General features: G+C 55.0%; 2 protein-coding genes across 3 annotated transcripts; both read left to right on the top strand.

The window, feature by feature from the left end:
• The first annotated feature begins 857 nt into the window (after positions 1-857).
• On the top strand, positions 858-8,519 carry LOC135286381 (serine/threonine-protein kinase PAK 3-like). Of its 2 annotated transcripts, XM_064399515.1 has the most exons (11): positions 858-1,081; positions 1,544-1,584; positions 1,985-2,639; positions 2,865-2,928; positions 3,748-3,796; positions 4,697-4,806; positions 5,564-5,681; positions 6,075-6,174; positions 6,582-6,778; positions 7,687-7,824; positions 8,275-8,519. In XM_064399515.1, the coding sequence occupies exons 1-11, from the start codon at positions 1,003-1,005 to the stop codon at positions 8,362-8,364; spliced, it is 1,641 nt and encodes a 546-aa protein (XP_064255585.1). In that variant the 5' UTR covers positions 858-1,002; the 3' UTR covers positions 8,365-8,519. The 2 variants fall into 2 exon arrangements, with proteins under 2 accessions (XP_064255585.1, XP_064255584.1); XM_064399514.1 differs by having other exon boundaries at positions 1,985-2,928.
• Positions 8,520-11,811: 3,292 nt separating this feature from the next.
• On the top strand, positions 11,812-19,856 carry LOC135286403 (zinc finger and SCAN domain-containing protein 2-like). The gene is made up of 2 exons (XM_064399557.1): positions 11,812-11,955; positions 18,615-19,856. Exon 2 carries the CDS (start codon positions 18,642-18,644, stop codon positions 19,296-19,298), a length of 657 nt encoding a protein of 218 aa, XP_064255627.1. The 5' UTR covers positions 11,812-11,955; positions 18,615-18,641; the 3' UTR covers positions 19,299-19,856.
• Positions 19,857-20,084: the final 228 nt, after the last annotated feature.

A 20,084-nucleotide genomic window follows, 5' to 3' on the forward strand; every position in this document is an offset into this window, starting at 1 on the left:
AAGCTGCCAGGTGTCCCCCAGCTCTGGGATCACCCCTCTCTTCTCTCCCCACTCTGGGGGTCCCAGGGGTTCCCCTCCTCTGCTCTCCCAGGGGTCCCCAGGACCAATGTCCTCCCCTGCCCATACTGGACAGAGGCCACGTGGACCCCCAAAGATGCCCCCAAGGGGCTCAGCTCTGGGGTCCTGCAAGATCCAAACCTACACACACAGAGAAAAAAACCTCCCAGGGACGCCAGACGATATTTGGGGCTCAATTCCACAATCTGTGAGCTCCAAAGACACCCCAGTATAAAACCCTCTCAGGGACCCCCTGATAGATTTGGGACGAGCTCCCCCTCCCCGCTCACCTGCAGCATGAGGTGGGGGCGATGGTCCCGTGGCTGCGGCCACAGGAGGCACTGGAACCTCCTGCTGCTACTTCTTTTCCTGCTCCTGATCCTCCTCTTTCTGCTCCTGCTTTTCCTCTCTCCCTCCTCCTCCTCTCTCCCAATCCCACCTCCTCCCCAGTTCCTGCCTTCTGTGTATTTAGAGTGGAGAACCTTGCTTGTTATTAGAACTAGAACAAAGGTTCCAGGTGGAACAAGGCTTGCTGCTTTTAGTCAGAAGTATCAGTGACTAAAGGTCATGTTTCCTTTGGTTTGGTGCCGTCCTTGTTCCTCCTCAGTGTTCAGGCTGGGCTATGGGGTGTCCTTGTTTGCTGCATTTCCCGAGTTCCTCTTGGCTCCTTTGGGCAAGAGGCTGTGCCCTGGGAGGGTTCTTTGTGCTCCTTTGTGACACAGGCAGTTCTGCGTCAGCTGCTGCTGTGCTGTCACAGGAACACTGCCACGTCCCCGTGGTGTTCCCGTTGCTGTGGGACAGGGAGGCCTCAGTGTCCAGAGTGGCTCTGGGCTCCTTGCCGGAGGATCCTCCTGCCCGAGGCATTCTCAGCAGCCAGCCCAGCCTGACGGGTGTCCTTCTGTGCTTGCAGGGCTACAGGCTGCAGACGTGTGCAGCGCAGCCAAAATGATCCAGCACGTGCTTGCTGCAGTTGGTACCCTGTACACTGTGGCTTATTCGGGGTATTTTTTAACCCACTTGGCACGTAAGTCCAGGTTTTGCCTCGGTGCAGCATCTGTGGCTTTGGCCTTGCTGTGTGCTTTCTGTTCTCCCTCTGGAGCTGAGCAGACTTTGGAACCAAATTGCCATGAAGACACCATTGCTTTGGGAGAGCTCCTGCCAGCAGCTGCAGCTGAAAAAGGGGGTGTCTGCAGCCAGCGGGGCGTGCACAGCATTTGCAAGGAGCCCTGGGGGGTTCTGTTCCCTCAAGTGGTGACTCTGTGCCAGCAGAGCCTGCAACTCCCTCCCTTTGCTGCTCCAGCCAAGAACTGACCCAGCCCAGTATTTTGTGCTGATCTCTTGCTTGCTGTGGGAAGGGACTGTGGCTCCTGCAGGGATGCTGTGAAAGCAAAATGCTCTCTCGGGGTTGCCTTGCTCCGTGGCATTTCCCACCACAGGCAGTTTTTCTCCTAACAGCTTCTGGTTCATGTTCCCTCTCCCGTTGCAGGGCACCTCATGTCTGGATCCCAAGCAGCTCCTCCTCCTTCGGTGAGTGGGAAAGGAACCTCTGGTGTTTGGAATTGTGCAGCAAGTTGTGAGCTCGGCATGTGGCACCTGGGCGCCAGCCTGGGAGGCTGAAGGAAAGTTCCTGTCAGTGTCTTTGCAGCAGCAGCAGCAAAGAGATCCCCAGCAGTTTTCTCCTTTTCTGCTGAAGAGCTTTTGAAGAGCTGCAGGTCTGCTTTTGCAGGCAGAGGATTGCTTGCTGGCTTTAGCCATGCTGGAATATCTAATACCCAACAATAAGTGGCAATGTTGACTTTAGCCCATTGTTACTTTGAACAGCTCCAAACCCAATTTCTGCTTAGTGCAGCTGGATGTGCAGCTGAGGATAAATAAGGTGATAACTGAGATAGAAATTCCCGTCCCTCATGCTGCCCTCTGTCCACAGGGCACAAAAGCAGCACCAGCACCTCCTGTGGCTCCCTCTGTTTCCAAAGAGGAGGCCAAAGAGGAGGGAGACAGCAGTGAGCTTCCTGCTGCTCTGGGGGACGATGGTGACCTTCCCTCAGTGCCGGGAGATGACAGTGAACTTCCCGCTGCTCTGGGAGACGAGGGCGAACATCCCGCGGTGTGGGAATACAACAGCGAGGCTCCCGCGGTGTGGGACAAGGACAGTGGACATCTCCCGGCGTGGGACGAGGACGGTGGATGTCCCCTGGTGTGGGACAAGAATGGCCCAGCTCCCACGGTGGGGGATGAGGACGGGGGACATCTCCCAGTGTGGGATGAGGATGGAGGACATCCTGTGCCTTGGGAAGAGGAGCATGAACCTCTCCCAGAATGGGAAGTGGACAGTGAACGACCCCTGGCTTGGAAAGAAGATGGCAAACCTGCAGCGTTTTGGGAAGAGGATGGAGAAGCTGCAGCCTTTTGGGAAGAGGATGGAGAAGCTGCAGCCTTTTGGGAAGAGGATGGAGAACCTCCCTCTGCTTGGGAAGAGGACACTGAACCTCCCTCTGCTGTGGGATCCTGGGCTGAACATTCTGACAGCAGTGCAGCCCTGCAGGCAGAGGGGAGAGGGGAGTGGTGCCTGATGCAGCTGAGTACGTCTGCTCTGTTCCTGGGTGCCCGAGCAGGGTGCTGTGTGTGTGTCTCAGCATCAGCTGCACCCAGTGCTGCTCTGCAGCTGAATGTCCCCGAGTCATTTATTGTCCTTCCCCAGCTGAGACCAAGGGGCTCACGGCCCCAGGGAGTGGGGCTGCCTTCTGGCTCTGCTGCAGGGCAGCTCTCACTCTGGGAGGGAGCGTCTTCCATGTGGTTTCTTTCAGGGAACACCGTGAGCGAGGCGCAGCCTGCCCAGAAATACCTGGAAGTGGAGCAGATTGGCCAAGGGTAAGTGCACGGCAGCTACTTCTGCACAAGCAGGGCCAGGTGTTGTGCTGGTGCAGGATCAAGTGACAAGTCAGGAGAGCTCCAAACACCTGCAGACACTGGGCTGCCATCCTGCTGTCTCTCAGTCCTGATCAGAATTGATAGCTGTGGGCAGAAGGCCCCTGAGGCTGGCAGTGTCCTTCCTGCAGCATGGAGCAGGATCTGGAAGATCTTCTGTCCCTGGAACTGGACTGCCTAAAAGAGCAACTCACCATCTGGTGACTGTCAGAACACAGTTCTCAAGAAGATTTCTTTCAAATATTTTGCTTCAAAAAGTATCCACCGGTCAGGATTATTTATCTAATGGTTTAGAAACAGAAACCAGAGATGAACTAATAAGTGCTCTATTCTAGCACAGGCAGTAGACCCCAGACATTCAGTAACAGACACAGAGCTGATGCACTCTGAGGGAAAATGCATCACCTGCCTGATGGCAGGGCCCCTGTGGAACCTGCAGGTCTTAGGCAGGAAATGGAAAAGGATGAAATGCATTCTTTTCCAGTTCTTTAGACACTCATTTCTCACCTCAGGTTTTGAACTAAAGCAATTCAGGGTGGACATTTGGGATTTGCTGCAGCCCAATTCCTTCATGTTGGGTCTCAGTTCTCCCTTGCACACCTTGCCTGGCAGAGGGCTGGTGGCTGCTGCGATGTTGTTGGAAGGCTCGATGCCCCCAGGTGTTTGTGAACGCTACAGGCAGCAGAGATCTCCTGTCTGGGCTGGCTTTCCCTGCCAGGGCCTAAAGCGCTGCTTCTTTCTTCTCTGCTGTTTTGTCTCCAGGGCTTTTGGAGCCGTTTCTAAAGGACTCGACAGGGCCACTGGAGGAGAGGTCAGTGCCAACACGCCCAGCACATCTGGCAGCTCTCCAGGGCTTTCCCCTCTGCTGGCAGCTGTGGCTGGAGCTTTGGGGCCAGCAGAGCTCTCCTGCACAGGCTGCTCCTCTGAAGGCAGAGCAGTGTCAGCCTGCAGAGCACAGCTGGGACACACTTGGTCCTTCTGAATTGCCCAAAGAAATGCAAGGAGGGCAGCGGTGTCTGGCAGAGCAGGACATGCTGGCTTGGTCTTGATATCAAAAAGTGGGATTGCACCAGCTGCTGGATACTGAGGCCCAATTTATCTTCACCCCAACCTCAGAGGGGAACAGTATTTAGCAATTTTTCCATCCTGCCTTTCATCTTCAAAGGGTACCTCATGGCCTAATTAGGGAGAGATCCTGCTCGGGCCCAGTTTGGGGTTTTGGTCCTACTTCAGCTGTTCACAGAGGGAGAGGGAGAGAAATGAGAAGATGGATGTCCAGAGCCAAGCTCTCTCCTAAAGCCTGCAGTTGTGTTTGGCTCTGGTGTCAGTGACAGCCTGTGACAGGGATCACCTGAGCAATGGATGTGCCTGTTTGCTTTGTTGTGCAATCCCAAAATGTGTTTGAATAATAGCAGGAGTGTTGCGGCCGTTTGAGAAGACTGTAGGTGCAGAGAATGTTGTTAGAGGCTGACAGCTGGGGGACCATTTCTACAGAGCTTGCAAGGCCCAATGTCTCTGGCCATGTGTCTTGTGAGCAGCCCCCAGCCAGCAGAGCAATGGGCTGTGGGAATGGCACTTGCTGAGCTCTGGTGTCCCATCCCAAGGCAGTTTGGCCCAGCCCGGCTCCGTCGCTCCAAAAAGACTCGCTCCGTGTTTGCTGTGGCCTCCTGCCACAGACTCCTCCAGTTCAAGGTCTGCCATGTCCCTTCAGGTGGCCCTCAAGAAAATGAGTCTCACAGGGCAGAACAGGGAACGAGCTGTGAATGAAATCCTGCTCCTGAAGGACAAGAAGCACCCCAACATTGTCAACTTTTTGGACAGGTGAGTGCTTCAGCTCTTATCCCATGCACAGGCCCTGCGTTACCCTTTCCTGGCATCCGTAGTCTGTAGCCTGTTTTGAAAATGCCTGACCCAGCCATATCTCCCCAAAACAACAGCCTGGCAGTTCACTCCCTCCTTGTGCTTTTGTTGCTTTGGTTTGGTTTTCCCTTCATGTTGGCCCCATTTGCTGTGTCTCACAACAGGGGCTGATAAACCACAGCAGAAATTATTTTCCTTGGCTTCTTCTTCCCAGCCCTTTCCCATTGCTACAGATGCCAGGAAGACCAGGTTCTTATTTCCAGAAATGCCTCATTTGCCCATTTTTCACTGGCCTTGCCTGTTTCTGAAGGGACTTTCTGAAAGGTTTTCTGACTGCTTTTGTTCCAAGTGCTGCATGGCCTCCTCCCCTGGATAACCCTGGCAGTTCTGTTGCCTTGCTCTGGAGGGAATGGTGGAACTGATGACTTCAGAAGCTGAACCAGCTGGGGCCAAGTGTTGTGGTTCCACATTGATCTGGGCTGTTGCTAAACTGCATTTTCCCCCTGCTTGCCATCTAAGGCCTCTCCTTTCTCACAGGTGTCTCCTTCTTCTTTAGACTGTGCAGATTCCAAGGGCTGGGCAGCCTGGCAGGAATGTCTCTCCATCTGATTCTGTCCTCACTGACAAGTGACCTGGAAACAAAACTGCACTCCAGGCTTTTCCACGGGGGAATTGAGCACTGCACATTCATCTCCATGCCATTGTTTTCCTCTCCCAGCTTCCTTGTTGATGGAGATCTCTGGCTGGTCATGGAATACATGGATGGAGGAACTTTGCAGGACGTTGTCAGACAGACACGCATGGCTGAAGGAGAGATGGCAGCTGTCAGTCGGGAGGTGAGGGATCCTACTTGTCACTGCCATGCCTTGGACACGATGGTCCTTCCAAACAGGGCATGAGAACAGGAGTGGCTCCGTGCTCAGGGCTTTGTTTCTCTGTTCTTTTGATGAGCTGGAGAAGAAAGAGCCTCGGCAGTGAACGTCCTGCCAGCATCACTGCACTTCTACTCTGTTCTTGCTCTCTCTCCAGCTCTTGTGGTACTGTCTGTCTTTTTTGGATCAGATTTGCTGTTCTCAGCTTTGCCTTGAACCGTTTGCCTGGAGCTTGTGTGCACTGTGCTCCTGGCCTGTCACAGCAAAGCTGCTGCTGGCAGAATTCTAAACTGTCCTTTCTTGTGTGATTTATTCCGGCCACTGGTTTTTGCCCTCATGTTTCTTGTTCTCTCTCAGTGTCTGCAGGGCCTGGATTTCCTCCATTCCAAGCGGGTGATCCACAGGGATGTGAAGAGCTCCAACATCCTTCTGGGAATGGACGGCTCTGTCAGGCTGGGTGGGTGTTCCTGGTCAGGCACAGCGCTCCCGGGCTGCGGGTGTGGGGCTGCTTCCCAGTGACGGCCAGAGCCCCACAAGGGCTGCTGGGGGCACTGCCCGGCCCCTGCTGCCAGCTGAGAGTGGCTGCCCGAGCACAGAGCTCAGCAGAGGAGCAGGGCATCAGCAGTGCCTTTGCTCTGGCTGTGGCCCTTCCAGAGGGGCAGCAGTGGGAATCCAAAGCTTCAAGGGAATCAGTAACAGCCACTGCACGAAAGCTGAGGCTTTCTTGAAGGGTCCAGTTCCACTTTTCCTTTGTTGGGCTTGTCCAGCTGACTTCACTACTGCATTCTCAGGTTGAGGGTGGGGAGTCTTTGTGCTTGGTTTCCTCATTCCAGTGCCTTTGACAGTGTTTGTTTCTGTCCTCAGCTGATTTTGGCCTCTGTGCTCAGCTCAGCCCTGAGCAGGACCAGCGCAGCTCCATGGTGGGCACTGCTCACTGGATGGCCCCAGAGGTTGTGACCAGATCTCCTTACGGCCCCAAGGTGGACATCTGGTCCTTCGGTATCGTGACCATCGAGATGGTGGAAGGAGAACCTCCTTACTTCAGGGAAACGGCGGCCATGGTAAGAGGCAAATTCTCCAGGGGCTGCAGGGGCCTGTGAGCACAGGGTGAGCCTGCACTGGGAGCAGCAGCTGGAGGTTCCTGCACATGGGGAAGGGAATTCCCACAGGACTCCAGCCTCAACACAGAGGAATATTCTGCAGTCTGCAGAAACAATTTGCTTTGGGATTTACATTGTTGGAGCTCTTCTGGCTCTGAGGGTGACCTGAAAATGTGAAGCAAGTGCATCAGCTGTAATGTTATCTTGCAAGAAAACCCCAAACCAACCCCAAATCCCACCCCCAAACCCAACAAGTTTTCTGCAGGAGTTTCTAAAAGAGGTTTGACGTGATGATCTCCACCTGATTCTTTTCACTGGGAAACTTGTTGAAAACATTAAGATGATGGTTTAACATCCCCATAGTCTAACATATTTCTTTCCTAATCCAAGCTACTTTGTCCATGTCACCAAGCCTAAGCTTTCTTCATCACAAACCTCCTGTTTCTTGACTGGCTGCTTCTGGGAGGGGGCATCAGGAATGCATTTACTTGGGTGTCAGTGGCACTGCAGAGATGCACTTGATCTAAGAATCCTCTGAAATAACACAGGCAGACCACACTGACTCTTGAAAATGGCCTGTAAACCTGGTGTCCACATTTGGAGAAGCAAAATGTGCTATTTCTGATGGAAGTTCCTACTAAAAAAGCCAGCCAACGAAACTGGCTCTCAAGGCGAGATCATTTGGATGTTGCGATGGCTGTGGCAGCACCAGGGTTTGGTTTTGGGTTGGCATAGAGAAATGAGCTCTGAGCAGCATCTCTGCCAGGGAGGCAAGTGCCCCTGGAGCTGGGGCTGAGGGCCCGGGGTCGATGTGAGCACGTGTGGCTGTGAAGGAAGCTGGCAGAGCGCTGAGTTTGCTTTCCCTGCAGGCTCGCGCTCTGATCCGGCAGAACGGGACCCCGCAGCTGCAGGAGCCCCGGCGCCTGTCGGCTCTGCTGCGGGACTTCCTCGAGTGCAGCCTGGAGCCGGACGAGGAGCGGCGCTGGGCTGCCCAGGAGCTGCTGCAGGTGGATGCCAAGGGCTGCAGGGGAAGCAGCAGCGCCAGGGAGGGCTTTTCTTGGGGGGCCCCCTCCCATCCTCTCCAGTCTCGCTGCTTTCCACACGCAAAGCAAGCAGAATCCTCGCCTGCTCTGCCTTGGCAGGCTCCTTTCCAGCTCACCTGGACCTGCTGCCCCACAACGAGCAGGGACATCTTCCAGCAGCTCAGGGGGCTCAGAGCCCTGCCTGACCTGAGCTGGGATGTTCCCAGGGAGGAGGCACCTCCCACATCTCTGGGCACCTTCTGTCACTGTTTCCCCACTCTCCTGGTTAAAAAATTCCTCTTTAGATCTAATCTGAGTCTGCTTCCCTCTCCTGAGTTTCAAACCATTTCCCTTTGTCCTGCGGCAACAGAGCCTGTGAGGAGCTTGACTCTGGAAAGTAACAGTTCATTTCCTTTTTTTTCATTCTTTTGGCAGCACCCATTTTTAGCATCAGCCAAGCCTCTCTCCAGCCTGACCCCTCTGATCACTGCAGCAAAGCAACTGAGGGAGCAGCGGAGGAGATGAAGCACTTGAGGACAGCTTCTTGTTACAGTAGTTAGGACAACTAGTTAGTTATGGTAGTTAGCACTCCTAGTTGGTTATGGTAGTTAGGACAGTGTGTTTGTTATGGTTCTTATGTTAGCCTGTTTGGTATGGCAGTTGTTTGAATAAAAACTCTCGTAAACCTCAACTCCCTTGACGTGTCCCTTCCTTCTCCCCCTGTGGCTCAGCTGCCCGCAGCAATGTGAGGGGAGAGTGGGCCCAGCCTGGCCCAGAGCTGAGCCCAGCAGAGCCCTGGCAGAGCCCAGAGCAGCCTCGGCATCTGCAGAGTCAGCCTGGAAGGAGGCGCTTGGAGCCTCCTGGGCTGCACCCGACTCTTGGTTACAAACTGTGTGTGCTGGAAAATGCCACCGGCTCTGCAGGAGGGCACAAGGGGCCCGGGGAAGGCCCAAGTGCTCCATGCAAGGCAAAAACCTGCCCTGGGCTTGTTATAAATACCTATGGAGTTGTTGGCTTTGCTATTATGTATTGACTTCTGCAAATGATTCTTAATCACAATGATTTTGATATAGTACAACTTGTAATCCCTTTTAACTTTTAACTGCTTTTGCTGTAGTATAATTTGTTCAGCTTTTTGTGGCCAGTGCCCTGGCCCCTGTGTAGCTTGTATCCTCAGGGTATCATTTATGGACGATATTTTAGTTTGTGGACAGTGTGATAAACATACATTATAGTTTTGGCTTTTGCAAAACATTAAAATGGATGATCTATGTTGAACATAATAATGTTAATTGCAGAAGTAGCTGTAGTTGTGAAATAATAACTAATGCTTTTATTTTTGTAACTAACTGGCAATAATAACTCAAGAGATATTTGTGAAATTGCTCATGTTGATTGAAAGTACTTGTGGAAATAGCTAAAACCATCTGCATGGTCAGATAACATAGGAAGTGATACACAACCCTCACAACAACAACCCAGGATTCCTGCACGTTCTCTAAAACGGCAGGACAGGGGGTCAAACAAACTTAAAGAATTTCTGGAACATGTAAATGAGTTCAAGCAAATCTTTGAACATGTATAATCATGATGGATGTGTATTTGACCAATGCAGTGGAAAAAGTAGTTAAGAAGAGTTGCTGTGGTTAACCAGTGTGCCTCTGGCCATTGCCAAGCACCCAGCGCTCTTGATGATTTAGTCTCCTACTACACCTTATTGATCTTTTAAACATTCTAAAGAGTGAGGCTCATTTCTCACAAAACATAAGGTGATCACCCCTTGTTTTCTCCCAAGCCAGGATTTGTCAATCTTAAACTTTGTGTGGATGGAGGAAAATGAGACTGCAAAGAAAAGCGTAATGCACTGATGTGGAGGCCCAGGGGCTTAACATCAGAGTCTGAATTCTGCAGCTGTGAAGGACTGGTCCCAAATAAGAGGAATAGATTTCGAGGTTATGGTGAGAAGCTTGCTTCTCCCACAGATCTTTGCAGGCACATGCTGATTCATGTAAAGTTATGTTACCCTATTGGCCTGTTGGCCTAATTACCCCAGTTCAACCCCTGTTACCCATCTCTGGTTAGTCCCTAGAATGTTCTCCTCTCTCTGTCCCTCCATTGGCCCTCGTTTACTGCATTCCTCCACCCCCATTTCCCTATTAGCTGACCCGACCCTTAACCCCTCCTTTGCACCATTTTCCCCCATATCCATTGGACCCTGACCCTCAGCTCCACCCTCACTACCCCATATAAAAAACCCCTGTGCCCTCAGCTTGCACCCTGTCTTTGTCCCTGGGCCCTGTTCAGCTCTGTGCCCTGTTCCTGTCCCAATAAACCCAGTGTGCTGCAGATCCTACACAGAGCCATCGTGCCTCCTTTGTCAGCTTTATAAAGCAGCCGTGAGCTTGGGGCTCCTGAGTGCCGGACGCTCCAAGGGCCTCGGCAGCGCCAGGACGCTCCAGCCTGGGACAGCCAGGCAGCTGAGGAGGAAGTCACTGCCCCTTTCCCCTCTCTCCTGCTCCATCTCCCAGCCCAGCATGGCTGCAGGACAACCTCACTACCAACGCCATCCTGACAGGGATGGACTGGGGGGATTGCCGTCCCCTTCCCTCTGCCAGGGAGGCAAATCCCATCTTCTCCTTCTCTGCCCTCCTTCCTCCTCTCATGTTGTCCTTCATCCATCCACGTTCCTTTCCCTTCTCCTTCCTCCCTTCTTCCTTCCTCTCCTTCTGCCTTTTCCTTTTCCCTTCTCCCTGTCTCTTCCTCTCCTTGTCCTTCCTCCTCTGGCTACTGAGCTGTGGACCGAGACCAGGGAGAACAAATCCCTGCCTCAGAACCTCGTGGAAGAGGCCATTTGGAACGGCTCCAGGGCACAGGAATCCAATGGGGAGGAAAAGCCCCAGAGATCCCACACGAGGAGGGGCTGCAAAGCCAGCCCGGGAGCTGTGAGGAGGTAAAACCCTCCCTGTGCTGGGAAGGGTGTGGGGAATGTGAGAAGAGCTTCAGGCAGAGCTCAGCCCATTCCTGGCGCCTCCAAAGACGACAGTGCTGGATGCAGAGATCCATGGGGATGCAGAGATCCCCCTGCAGATCCATGGGGATGCAGAGATCCCCCTGCAGATCCATGGGGATGCAGAGATCCTCCTGCAGATCCATGGGGATGCAGAGATGCCCCTGCAGCCCCCGCAGGAGCCACGCTGGAGCACGGCGGTGCCTGAGAGGAGGCTGTGGCCCCGTGGCCAGAGGGGCCCCGCTGGAGCAGCCTGTCCTGGCAGCACTGAGCCCGGGGCACAGTGACCCACGCTGCAGCAGCTGGAGGGGGCTGTGCCCATGGCATGGACTCGGGCTGGAGAAGTTCCTGCACAAGTCTGCGGTGGGAGAGAGCCCAGGCTGCAGCAGGGGAACGACTCCTGTCCCTGAGCAGAGGGAGAAGCCCCGGGCATGAACTGAGCACGGCCCCATTCCCTGTCTGCGGCCCTGCCGGGGCAGGAGGTGCAGCGGGAAGGAGGGAGCCGTGCGGAAAGATGGATTTAAGGGTCTTCACTTCTCCTTATCCTGCTCTGAGATTTTGGAGTTCTCTGACAGAAATCTCTCCCCTCCCCCATTCATCCACAGGGTTTTGGGACGGTTTTCCCATTTTGAGGGAAATTAAAGCGATGCACGGATGGTCCTGATTAGGGGCAGGAGAAGCGAGGCTGCAGGGCTTCCCGCTGAGGCGGAGGCACGGCAGGCGCAGGGCTGGGAAAGGCGTGGCGGGAGCTGCGGAGCAGTTTGTTGGTGCTGGCAGCTCAATGCCGCCGCGGGCCCGGGCCCGTTCCAGGGCTGTTCCTCAGCTCCGGCTCTGCCCTCAGGCAGCGCGGGGGGCGCGGAGAGCGCGGGGCGAGGCTGTGCCGCGTGCAGAGCCCGCCCGTGGCTGCGATTGGGCGCCGGTGGCGTCAGTCGTGGGTGCGGCGCGCTGATTGGCGGGAGCGGGGCGGAGGCGGGCCCCGGCGGCGGGCCTCGGGCGGCGGTGGCGCAGCAGCGGCGGCATTGGCGGAGCGCGTGTGCGGGCCCGGGAGCGGCGGCAGCGGCCGGAGCCCGGGGAGGCGGCGGCGGAGCTCGGAGGCGGCCCCGGCGCAGGTGGGAGCCGCGCTGGGCTGTGCGGGGGCTCGGGGCTGGCTGCGGGCCTCGGGGGCGGCAGGGGGCTCGGGCGGGTGGCTTGTGCCGTGCCCGGCCCGTGTTGGCCCTGGGCTGAGGGCGCTGCGGGAGCGGCTGCCCGCGGTCTCCTTGCCGCCGCTGCCTCGGCAGGAGCCGCTGCCGGAGCAGCGCTGGCTCGGCGCGCTTGCTGTGGGCAGGACGGAGGTGACTGCCCCGTGGCCGGGGCTGTGCGGGCCAATTCCCGTGGCCGGAGGTTTCTGTGGCCCGAGGAGAGCGAGGAGTCCTGGAAAAGTGACTTTCTTGCTGGGCAGAGGCACAGGCCGTGGGGCATTGGCCAGGCGCTCTCTGCCATTGCTGTAGTACGCAGCCTCCTTTGGATCCTCATGGTTGGGCTTCCCAGGGGCTGGTCCATGGTGTTGTAGGAATTGTTCTGGTGGCCATTCATGTTTTTGACATTTTTGGGTGCTCCCTACAGCCAGGGCTGCATCAACTGAGGACTTTTCTCTAATTAAATCATCACATTCTTGGATTCCCAACTGATTTCCTGAACTTGTGGTCGCTGAAAACTCCAGTGCCGTAATGCACAGGATATAACACAGACATTGAGAGCACATGGTGGAGTGGGCAGAGGGATGCTTCTCCCCCAATTATTTTAGTGAAGTTTTCTCAGCATTCTCCATTTGCTGCTTCCCTTTGCAGCTGAACCCATTTGTGTTGCAGAGTCAGATATCCTCCCCATGGGCTCTGCCTTGAGCTGTGCAAATTCCATCAGTGGAAGCCGGCAGAGCTTGGGGTGAGGGGCAGAGGGAATGAGCCCAATTCCTGCCCCAGGCAAGAGACCCGGGTCCATTGTCCACACTTTGCCCCAGCAGTGTTAATTTGCATTTCTAAAGCTCCTCTCCTGGCTGCCTGGAATGAAGCTTCTCTTTCAGGGTAGTAATCTGGTGACTCCTGTGTTCCTTCCCCACCACCTCCCATTGCTTTTTTTTGGTAGCTTCTGTTTTTTGGGGGTTTTTTTGATACTATTCTGTTAACTGTTTCAGAGTTAAAGGGTCGCCTTTAAACCTCTTCTAGTTTTTAAAAATGCAACTTAAAATTGAGCATCGAGAAACCCAGATCAAAATTGTGCTATCACTAAAGACACGCACACACATACCTAAAGAGCTTCTGGTTCTCTTAAGAATAAAAATTGATTGTGACATCCCTGGCCCAAACCTTACTGACCATATAAAAGTATGATTATTTAGGAAAAAAAAGTCTATATGTTATAAACTTATCACTGAAACTGTCCATCATTTCTGGTGTTAGGGACGCAAGGCATTATGTGATTCTAGCCAGGATGTGCAACGGAAATCATTTCGTCTACACACAGCCCAGGTGTGCAGAGAAAATCATTCCATGACACACGGCTTTTACTAATTTTTCCCTAAACTTTATACCATCCAAAACTCATAGAAATGCTCTGGTTCAATGTTCATTGCTTCTAAGCTGTGTAGTTTTTTATATTTGGTTTCCCATTGGACCCGGATTTCTTCCCCTCTGCTGTTCATTAGGTCCACACTCGTGGATTTCCTTCTCAGCCTTTTCCAGAGCAGGTGTCTCCAGCTCTGCCGGGGGCAGTGTCTGGGGTAGCTGTTGGTTGCTGTTTGCTGCTGGGCGTTGATGTTTTGTTGCTGGTCGTTATCTCTGTGGGTATCTTTTGGGCTGTTCCCAGTCTGTTGAGATGTTAGACTCATCTCTGTTCAGTGGTGAAACATCCCTTAAAAGAAACCTTTAAAATTCCTTTCCCCGAGGCAAAGGCAGACCAAGCCTGAGTAGAGAAAGAAGCTTTAAAAGAAATAACCTCGGTGTATTTTCCATCAATGGGACCGCAGGCAGCCCAGTGTGTGAGTGTAGGTGAGAGGCAGAGTGGAATTGTGCCGTGGTGTTCCCCAGCAGCTGTGGCGAGTGCAGGCCCAGCCAGCGCTGAAGCTGCAGCAGTGGCAGCAAGGATTGGCCCCGGTGGCTGGAGCTGGCAGAGGAGGGTGGCCAGGCCGAGGATTGCAGCAGAGGATGTGTGGGCAGGCGCAGGGGCTTGGCCCGCTGTGGAGCCCTGGCTGCTGCTGCGTTGCCTTGAGTGCAGGCTCAGGGGCGGCCTGCCATCCTCCTGCTGCAGGCGGGAAGTGCAAATCTCCGGGGCTGCAGAGCCTGGAGCCCAGGCTGAGGGGTCCCCCCGTGTTCAGCTGTGCTGGCGGCTGTTTCTGGCCTCAGGGACACTTGGCATGGGCCACTTGGCCACTTGGCCACCAGTGCTGCTGCTTTGCCCTGCTTAGGCAGGAGCCGATGTCCTGGCTGGGTGTTGGGAGCAGCAAAGTGCCAAGGCAGGCTCTGTGCCAGCCCAGCTTCCTGTGGGAGAATATACCTTGATATCTGATGTTGCTGAAGCTGTCAGAATTGCTTTTGCCCCCCACTTAGGTGACATGGTGTCAGCAGAAGATATTGGAGCCTTCCTGCTCAGGGCATTTCAGTGCCAGGCTCTCACAAGCACACACAGCTCTGCCGGCTGAGCTGACCATGGTGGGTAACCTGCGCTTTGTCTGATTCCCCTTCCTTCCCTCCCTTGGAACAGGGTGTTGCTTTTAGACACCTCTTGTCCTGGTTGATTCAAAGTGCTTTGAAGAGGCTCCATATCTAATTTTCCCTCATTCCCTGAAGCTGCCCACGCTTCAGGGTTCAGTTCAGCGTTGGCCTGGCCAGACATATGACACAGAGGTACAACAGAACTAGCCTCTGTATCACCTTGTATAATATTAATTTGCATTTCCATTTTAGAGAGTGAACCCCTTCCCAGTAAATTATAATCACAATTAGCAGCAAATAAAAATGCATGCATTTCAAACCCATTTCCCTCATCTTCTAATACTAGTAGAATAAAACCACACTTCTTTCTCACTTATCCGCTGCATAATCCAAGACATTTTTGGCATTTTCATCCCGTTAGGTCTGAGATTCAGAGTGGATGGGGAGGTCCCTGTGTCCATCAGGAGAGGCCTGCTGTGGATGCAGACCCCCCCTGAATGTTGTCAAGGGCTCCAGTGTGGTGGGTCCCTGGTGTGATGGGAGCTGTGCCCCCCCTGCCAATCCATGTCCATCAAGGGGTGCACTTGGTCCTCCTGAGGGTGCTGCTGTCTGTGCTTGCAGTGTCCTTGTGCCCTGCAGCTGGAAGCCTGATTCCTTCCCAGGGGCTGTTTGGGTGGGCTCTCCCCTGCCCAGGAGGGCAATGCCTGTGCCAGGTGCTTGTGGCCCAGCACGTCCCCTGGGTGCTGGGGCCCCCTTGGGCCCTGGGGTTGATCCCTCAGGGGCTGTAGGAGCTGTGCCATGGCCTTTGCCTTCAGCTTGGCCTTTTCCTGCTCATCCCTTCTTGCATTCACCTGCTGTGCCTTTGTGCCCAAGTGCTGCAGGGCCTTCTTGTGCCACTCCTGCAGCCCCCTCACTGCCTGTGGGTGCTTGTCTTGCTTTACAAGACAGGTGTCTGCTCGGGAAGGCAGAAAAAGTTTCTCTGGAATGGAGAATGCAAACCCCGTCCCTCTTTGTTATTAGGTGAGTGAAATCAAGGGGCTCTCAGGCAAAGGTTCGGGAATAGGAATGGCAGTTCTTTACCAGTGTGTATAACACAGCAAACACACAGCAGCAGCTGCGGCAGGGACAGCAAACAGAGCCCGAGCCCAGGGCCAGCCTTGGGGCGGCGGCGCTGTCCCCGTCGGTGCAGTTCCGGGCGCGGCCGGCAGGGGCGCTGGTGGCTCCGGGGGGCAGGGCAGGTGCAGTGATCCCCCGTGGCTGCAGGGGGCGCTGCGGCGCGGGCTGGGGGAGCGGGCGGCAATGGCGGCTTTGTGCCAAGGGGGGAAGGGAGGGAAGAGGCTCCGCTTCACAAACGCCGGGGGCAGCCGGCTGCGGTGCCCCCAGCAGGGCGTTCGGAAGGCAGCGAGCTGGGCCGGCAGGATGTCTCCGCAGGCAGAGGGTGAGGGGCTCCCCGCAGGGCAGGGAGAGCCGAGCTCAGGATCCAGGGCACCTGAGCAGACGGGGATCGGGCTCTCTTTTAGTGGGGGAGGTGTTAAAACGGTTCCAGTTCAGCGTCTGTTCTCATGAGCAGAGGCTCACTGCACAGCAGAAGCAGCAGCTCTAGTCCAGGGTCCGGCAGCAGCAGTGGAAACTCCCTTCCCTAAGAGCAGTGGCTCCAATGAGAGCGCCAGCAACTGTGCCCAGCCCCTTCTCCCAGCCCGAATCCTCAAGCATCTCTGCCCCATGCCCCCTGCCACTTCCCACCACTGCTCTCCCCACCACCCCCCTGCGAAAACTCTCAAAAAATTCCCAAAAAACCCCTTTGTCGCAAGGACCTAGCAATGAGCTCTCACCAGCAACTGAGTGGGAAGGAATTCCCCAGGTAATAAAGAACAAACAGAAAAGAAAACCAGAAAACCCCACCTCCAACACTGCTCATCCTCTGACAGCTGCTGAGCTTTCTGCAGAATCATTCTTTCTCCACTAACCCAAACAAATTCCTAACAAGAAAATCCTGATAGTTCCACATACCGTCCACATTTTGCACATGTTCCTTTGTCCTCCTCCTTGTGCTCAGGGTCCCCTCCCCAGCCGCATCCCAGAGCCGGTCCCTGTCCTGCCGCAGTGTCCAAAGGCGGCCCCCCCGGCGGGCAGGGCCGGCAGCTCCACGGGGCCGGGCAGCGGCCGGGGCGTCCCGCAGCCTCCTGGGGGCCGGGGGCCACTGCCGGCCCTGCCCGGGGCTGCTGGGGTCAGGCAGCGCCCGGCGCTGAGCCCCGGCTGCCCCACAGCCCCGGCCCGGCCCCGCAGCTCCCCACAGGCCCCCAGCCCGTGCTCCCGGTGCCGCAGCTCTGCGCCCGCTGCTGCCGCTGCCCAGCACAGAGAAACCCCCTGGCATCCTCACCTCCTTGTTTGCCTCTCCTGGAAACCGGGAATTCAAAGTATTGGCTGGCAAATTTTCAGGCTAAGACTGTGCTGAAAAACGTCCCAATTTTTCTCTTCTTCCTCTTTTCCATCATCCTTTTCTTACCACACAGATTCCTCCTGCTTCTTCGTGCCTTAATCATATTGCTGCACTCTCACATTCACCCAATCCCTTCCCAGCACACCTTCAGCTGCACTCACTGCCTGCTGCGCCAGATGGTGGAAGGAATTCCGGACGAGTCCCAAGGTGTGTGGAAAAATTGACATCAGCAGAGCATTCTGTCCACAAAGCAGACAGAGGAGTTCTCTCAAAGTAATTTCATTCCTAAAAAAGGAACAGGCCATGGGACATTTCCCATGGGGCCTCCAACTGTTGGAGGATGCAGCGTCCTTTTCATCCTAATTTTCCTGTCCACATCTCTCTCTCCATTTCCCCATTGGCTGAAGTACTTGAGAGATACAGACATCCCAATCCACCTACTACATAGCCCTTTAACATGCTCCGCACTTTTGTATAGCAAACGATATTCATGGCTCTGTGAAGTCTTTGTTGTTCTTTTCCAAGTTCATGAATTGAGCAGGACCTTGGCTGAGCAGCAGTCTGTGTCATCAGTTAATAACATTTTCTGAAACTGAAGGCTTCTCCTGTCACTTCCTTATGTCCAAGTCCCTGGCCCTCTCTCCAATCAGATTTCCAGCATCTGTTTGTAAAGACACATTCCTCTTGTTCCTTTGATGGAGGTCCCCCGTTTTTGGGACAATCCCCCTGGAGCAGGGTGTCCCCCCTTGCTGCAGCCCCACCCTCAGGCAGCGCTCAGCCAATCAGAGAGCACGGTGCTGATGACTCAGCAGTGTCCAGGCAGCTCCCAGCGTTCCCCACCTGGACCCCCCTCGGCCCCAGCGCCCCCCGGGAGGGGAATTTGGGGAGGTGGGAGTGGGGCAGCGCCAAGGCCGGGCCCCCGCGCTGTCCTGGCGGGAGCGGCTGCAGTGGGGACCGAGTGCGGGCGGGAGCGGCCGAGAGCCCAGCGCTGCCCCAGCCCGACCTGCCCCAGCTCCATCCCTGCCCCTGCGCTGGGATGCTGTGGCTTTGGGGGGAAGAGGGAGCCGGCAGTGGGTGCTGGGCCTGGGGCAGGAGGAGAAGGGAAGGAGAAGCAGGGTTGAGGAACAAAATGGTCAAACGCTGCACGTGGGAGGAGAAGGTGGGATTGTGCAGGAGAAGGAGGAATATCAGGAGGAAGAGGAGCGTGAGGAAGAGCAGGTACACAGGAGGAGGAGCCGAAACAGGAGGCACCACAAGGTTCCACCTCTCCCTGTGTCTGCAGCCTCCCTCCTAGCCCTAGGAGTGTTGCCCCCTCCTACATGCAGCTGTGACCAGGGAAGGGGATCCACAATTTTCACTGGGGCTGAAGCTTGGTGTTACTGAGCTTTTCTGGGCTAAATGTTGGTGCTATGGATTTTTGTGGGGGCTGAATCTTTATATTTTAGAGGGGTTTTGGCTGAATCTTGATGTATGGGGAGTATTTGATCTGTGTCTTGATGTTTGGAGGATTTTTGTGCTGAATCTTAGTGTTTTGGAGGTTCTTACAGACACAAGATGCCCAATGACTTTCTGAGATGAACTTGGGCATAGAGGAACCACCAGCTCAAGGCGCTCTCATCTTTCTTTTTTTCCCCCAAACCAGGAGTTTTCATTCTCAGGGTGTGGCTGGATGGAGGAGGAGGAAAAACCCTGGAGATTCCGCACGAGGAGGGGCTGCAAACCCAGCCCAGGGAGCTGCGGGGAGGAAAGAGCCCCCCTGAGCCAGGAAGGCGGCCAGAGATCCAGGCAGAGCTCAGAGCTGGTGGAGAAGCCTCATGGCAGGGAGAAGCCCCACAAGTGCTTGGAATGTGAGAAGCGTTTCAGCCGGAGCTCAGATCTGAACTACCACCAGAGGATCCACAGTGGAGAGAAGCCCTACAAGTGTGGGAAATGTGGGAAGAGCTTCAGCCGGAGCACCACCCTGTTGCAGCACCAGGTGATCCACACTGGGGAACGGCCCTACAACTGCTTGGAATGTGGGAAAAGCTTTGGATGGAGCTCCGCCCTGAGAGGACACCAGCGCATCCACTCTGGGGAGAGGCCCTACGAGTGTCCCCAGTGTGGGAAGAGGTTTCACAGCAGCTCCGATCTCCTCAAACATGAGCGGATTCACACAGAGGAGAGGCCCTTCCGCTGCCCCGACTGTGGGAAGGGCTTCAAGCACAACTCCACCCTCACCATGCACCGACGCATCCACACTGGGGAGAGGCCCTACGAGTGTGGGGAGTGTGGGATGAGCTTCTCCACAAGCTCAACCTTGACCAGACACCAACAGAGGCGCCACTAAGGGAAGCCCTGTGAGTGCCCTGAGTGCGGGAAGAGCTTCGTGCACTGCTCCAGCTCCATCCCCCATGGGAGGATCCACTTTGGATGATCCCCAGTGACCCCCGTTGGGCAGAGCCCTGGTGACCCCTTATGGGGAATAAAACAGAGAGTAAACAATGGAGCTGATACAGGGGCCTGATATCTGAGGCCTGATGGAGCAGAAACTGTGGGAGATACAGACACAGATAAAGGGTCCTTGGGCAAGAGGTGACCAAGAAACATGTGAGACTTTGTGATAAGATGATGTTATCAGGTGATGTGATGTCATGAACAATGTGTAACCAATGGGAAATTGTTACCAAAAATAGAGCCCTATATAAGCACCATACAAGTCAAACTCCTTTTATACTCAATAAAATTGGCTTCTGATGTAAATTCAGATGTCCCCATCTCTCCATGGTCAATAACCCCTGTTCTGGGTGATCCCCCTTGGGTGGGGGGAAGGTGTTGGAGAGATTTCTTTCCCTTCTCCTTGTGCTGCTGTGATTTGGTTGGTAATAAATTCACTCCCTGTGCCCAGGCCGGGTCTGTTGTCCCCGTGCTGGTGCTCCAGGCGGGATCTCTCCCGTTCCTTCTCTCATCTCCCCGGCCTCTCCTCAGCCAATCAGAGAATGCAGTGCACAGGAGTCAGCCAATCAGAGCGAGCAGGTCTGATGACTCACCAGTTGCCGGGCAGACCCGCAGCACCCAGTGTTCCCCACCTGGCCCCCCCTCCCTGCCCAGTCACGGCCCCCCCGCGGGGTCCCCC

Source organism: Passer domesticus, chromosome 26, assembly GCF_036417665.1.
Source record: "Passer domesticus isolate bPasDom1 chromosome 26, bPasDom1.hap1, whole genome shotgun sequence".
NCBI lineage: Eukaryota > Metazoa > Chordata > Aves > Passeriformes > Passeridae > Passer > Passer domesticus.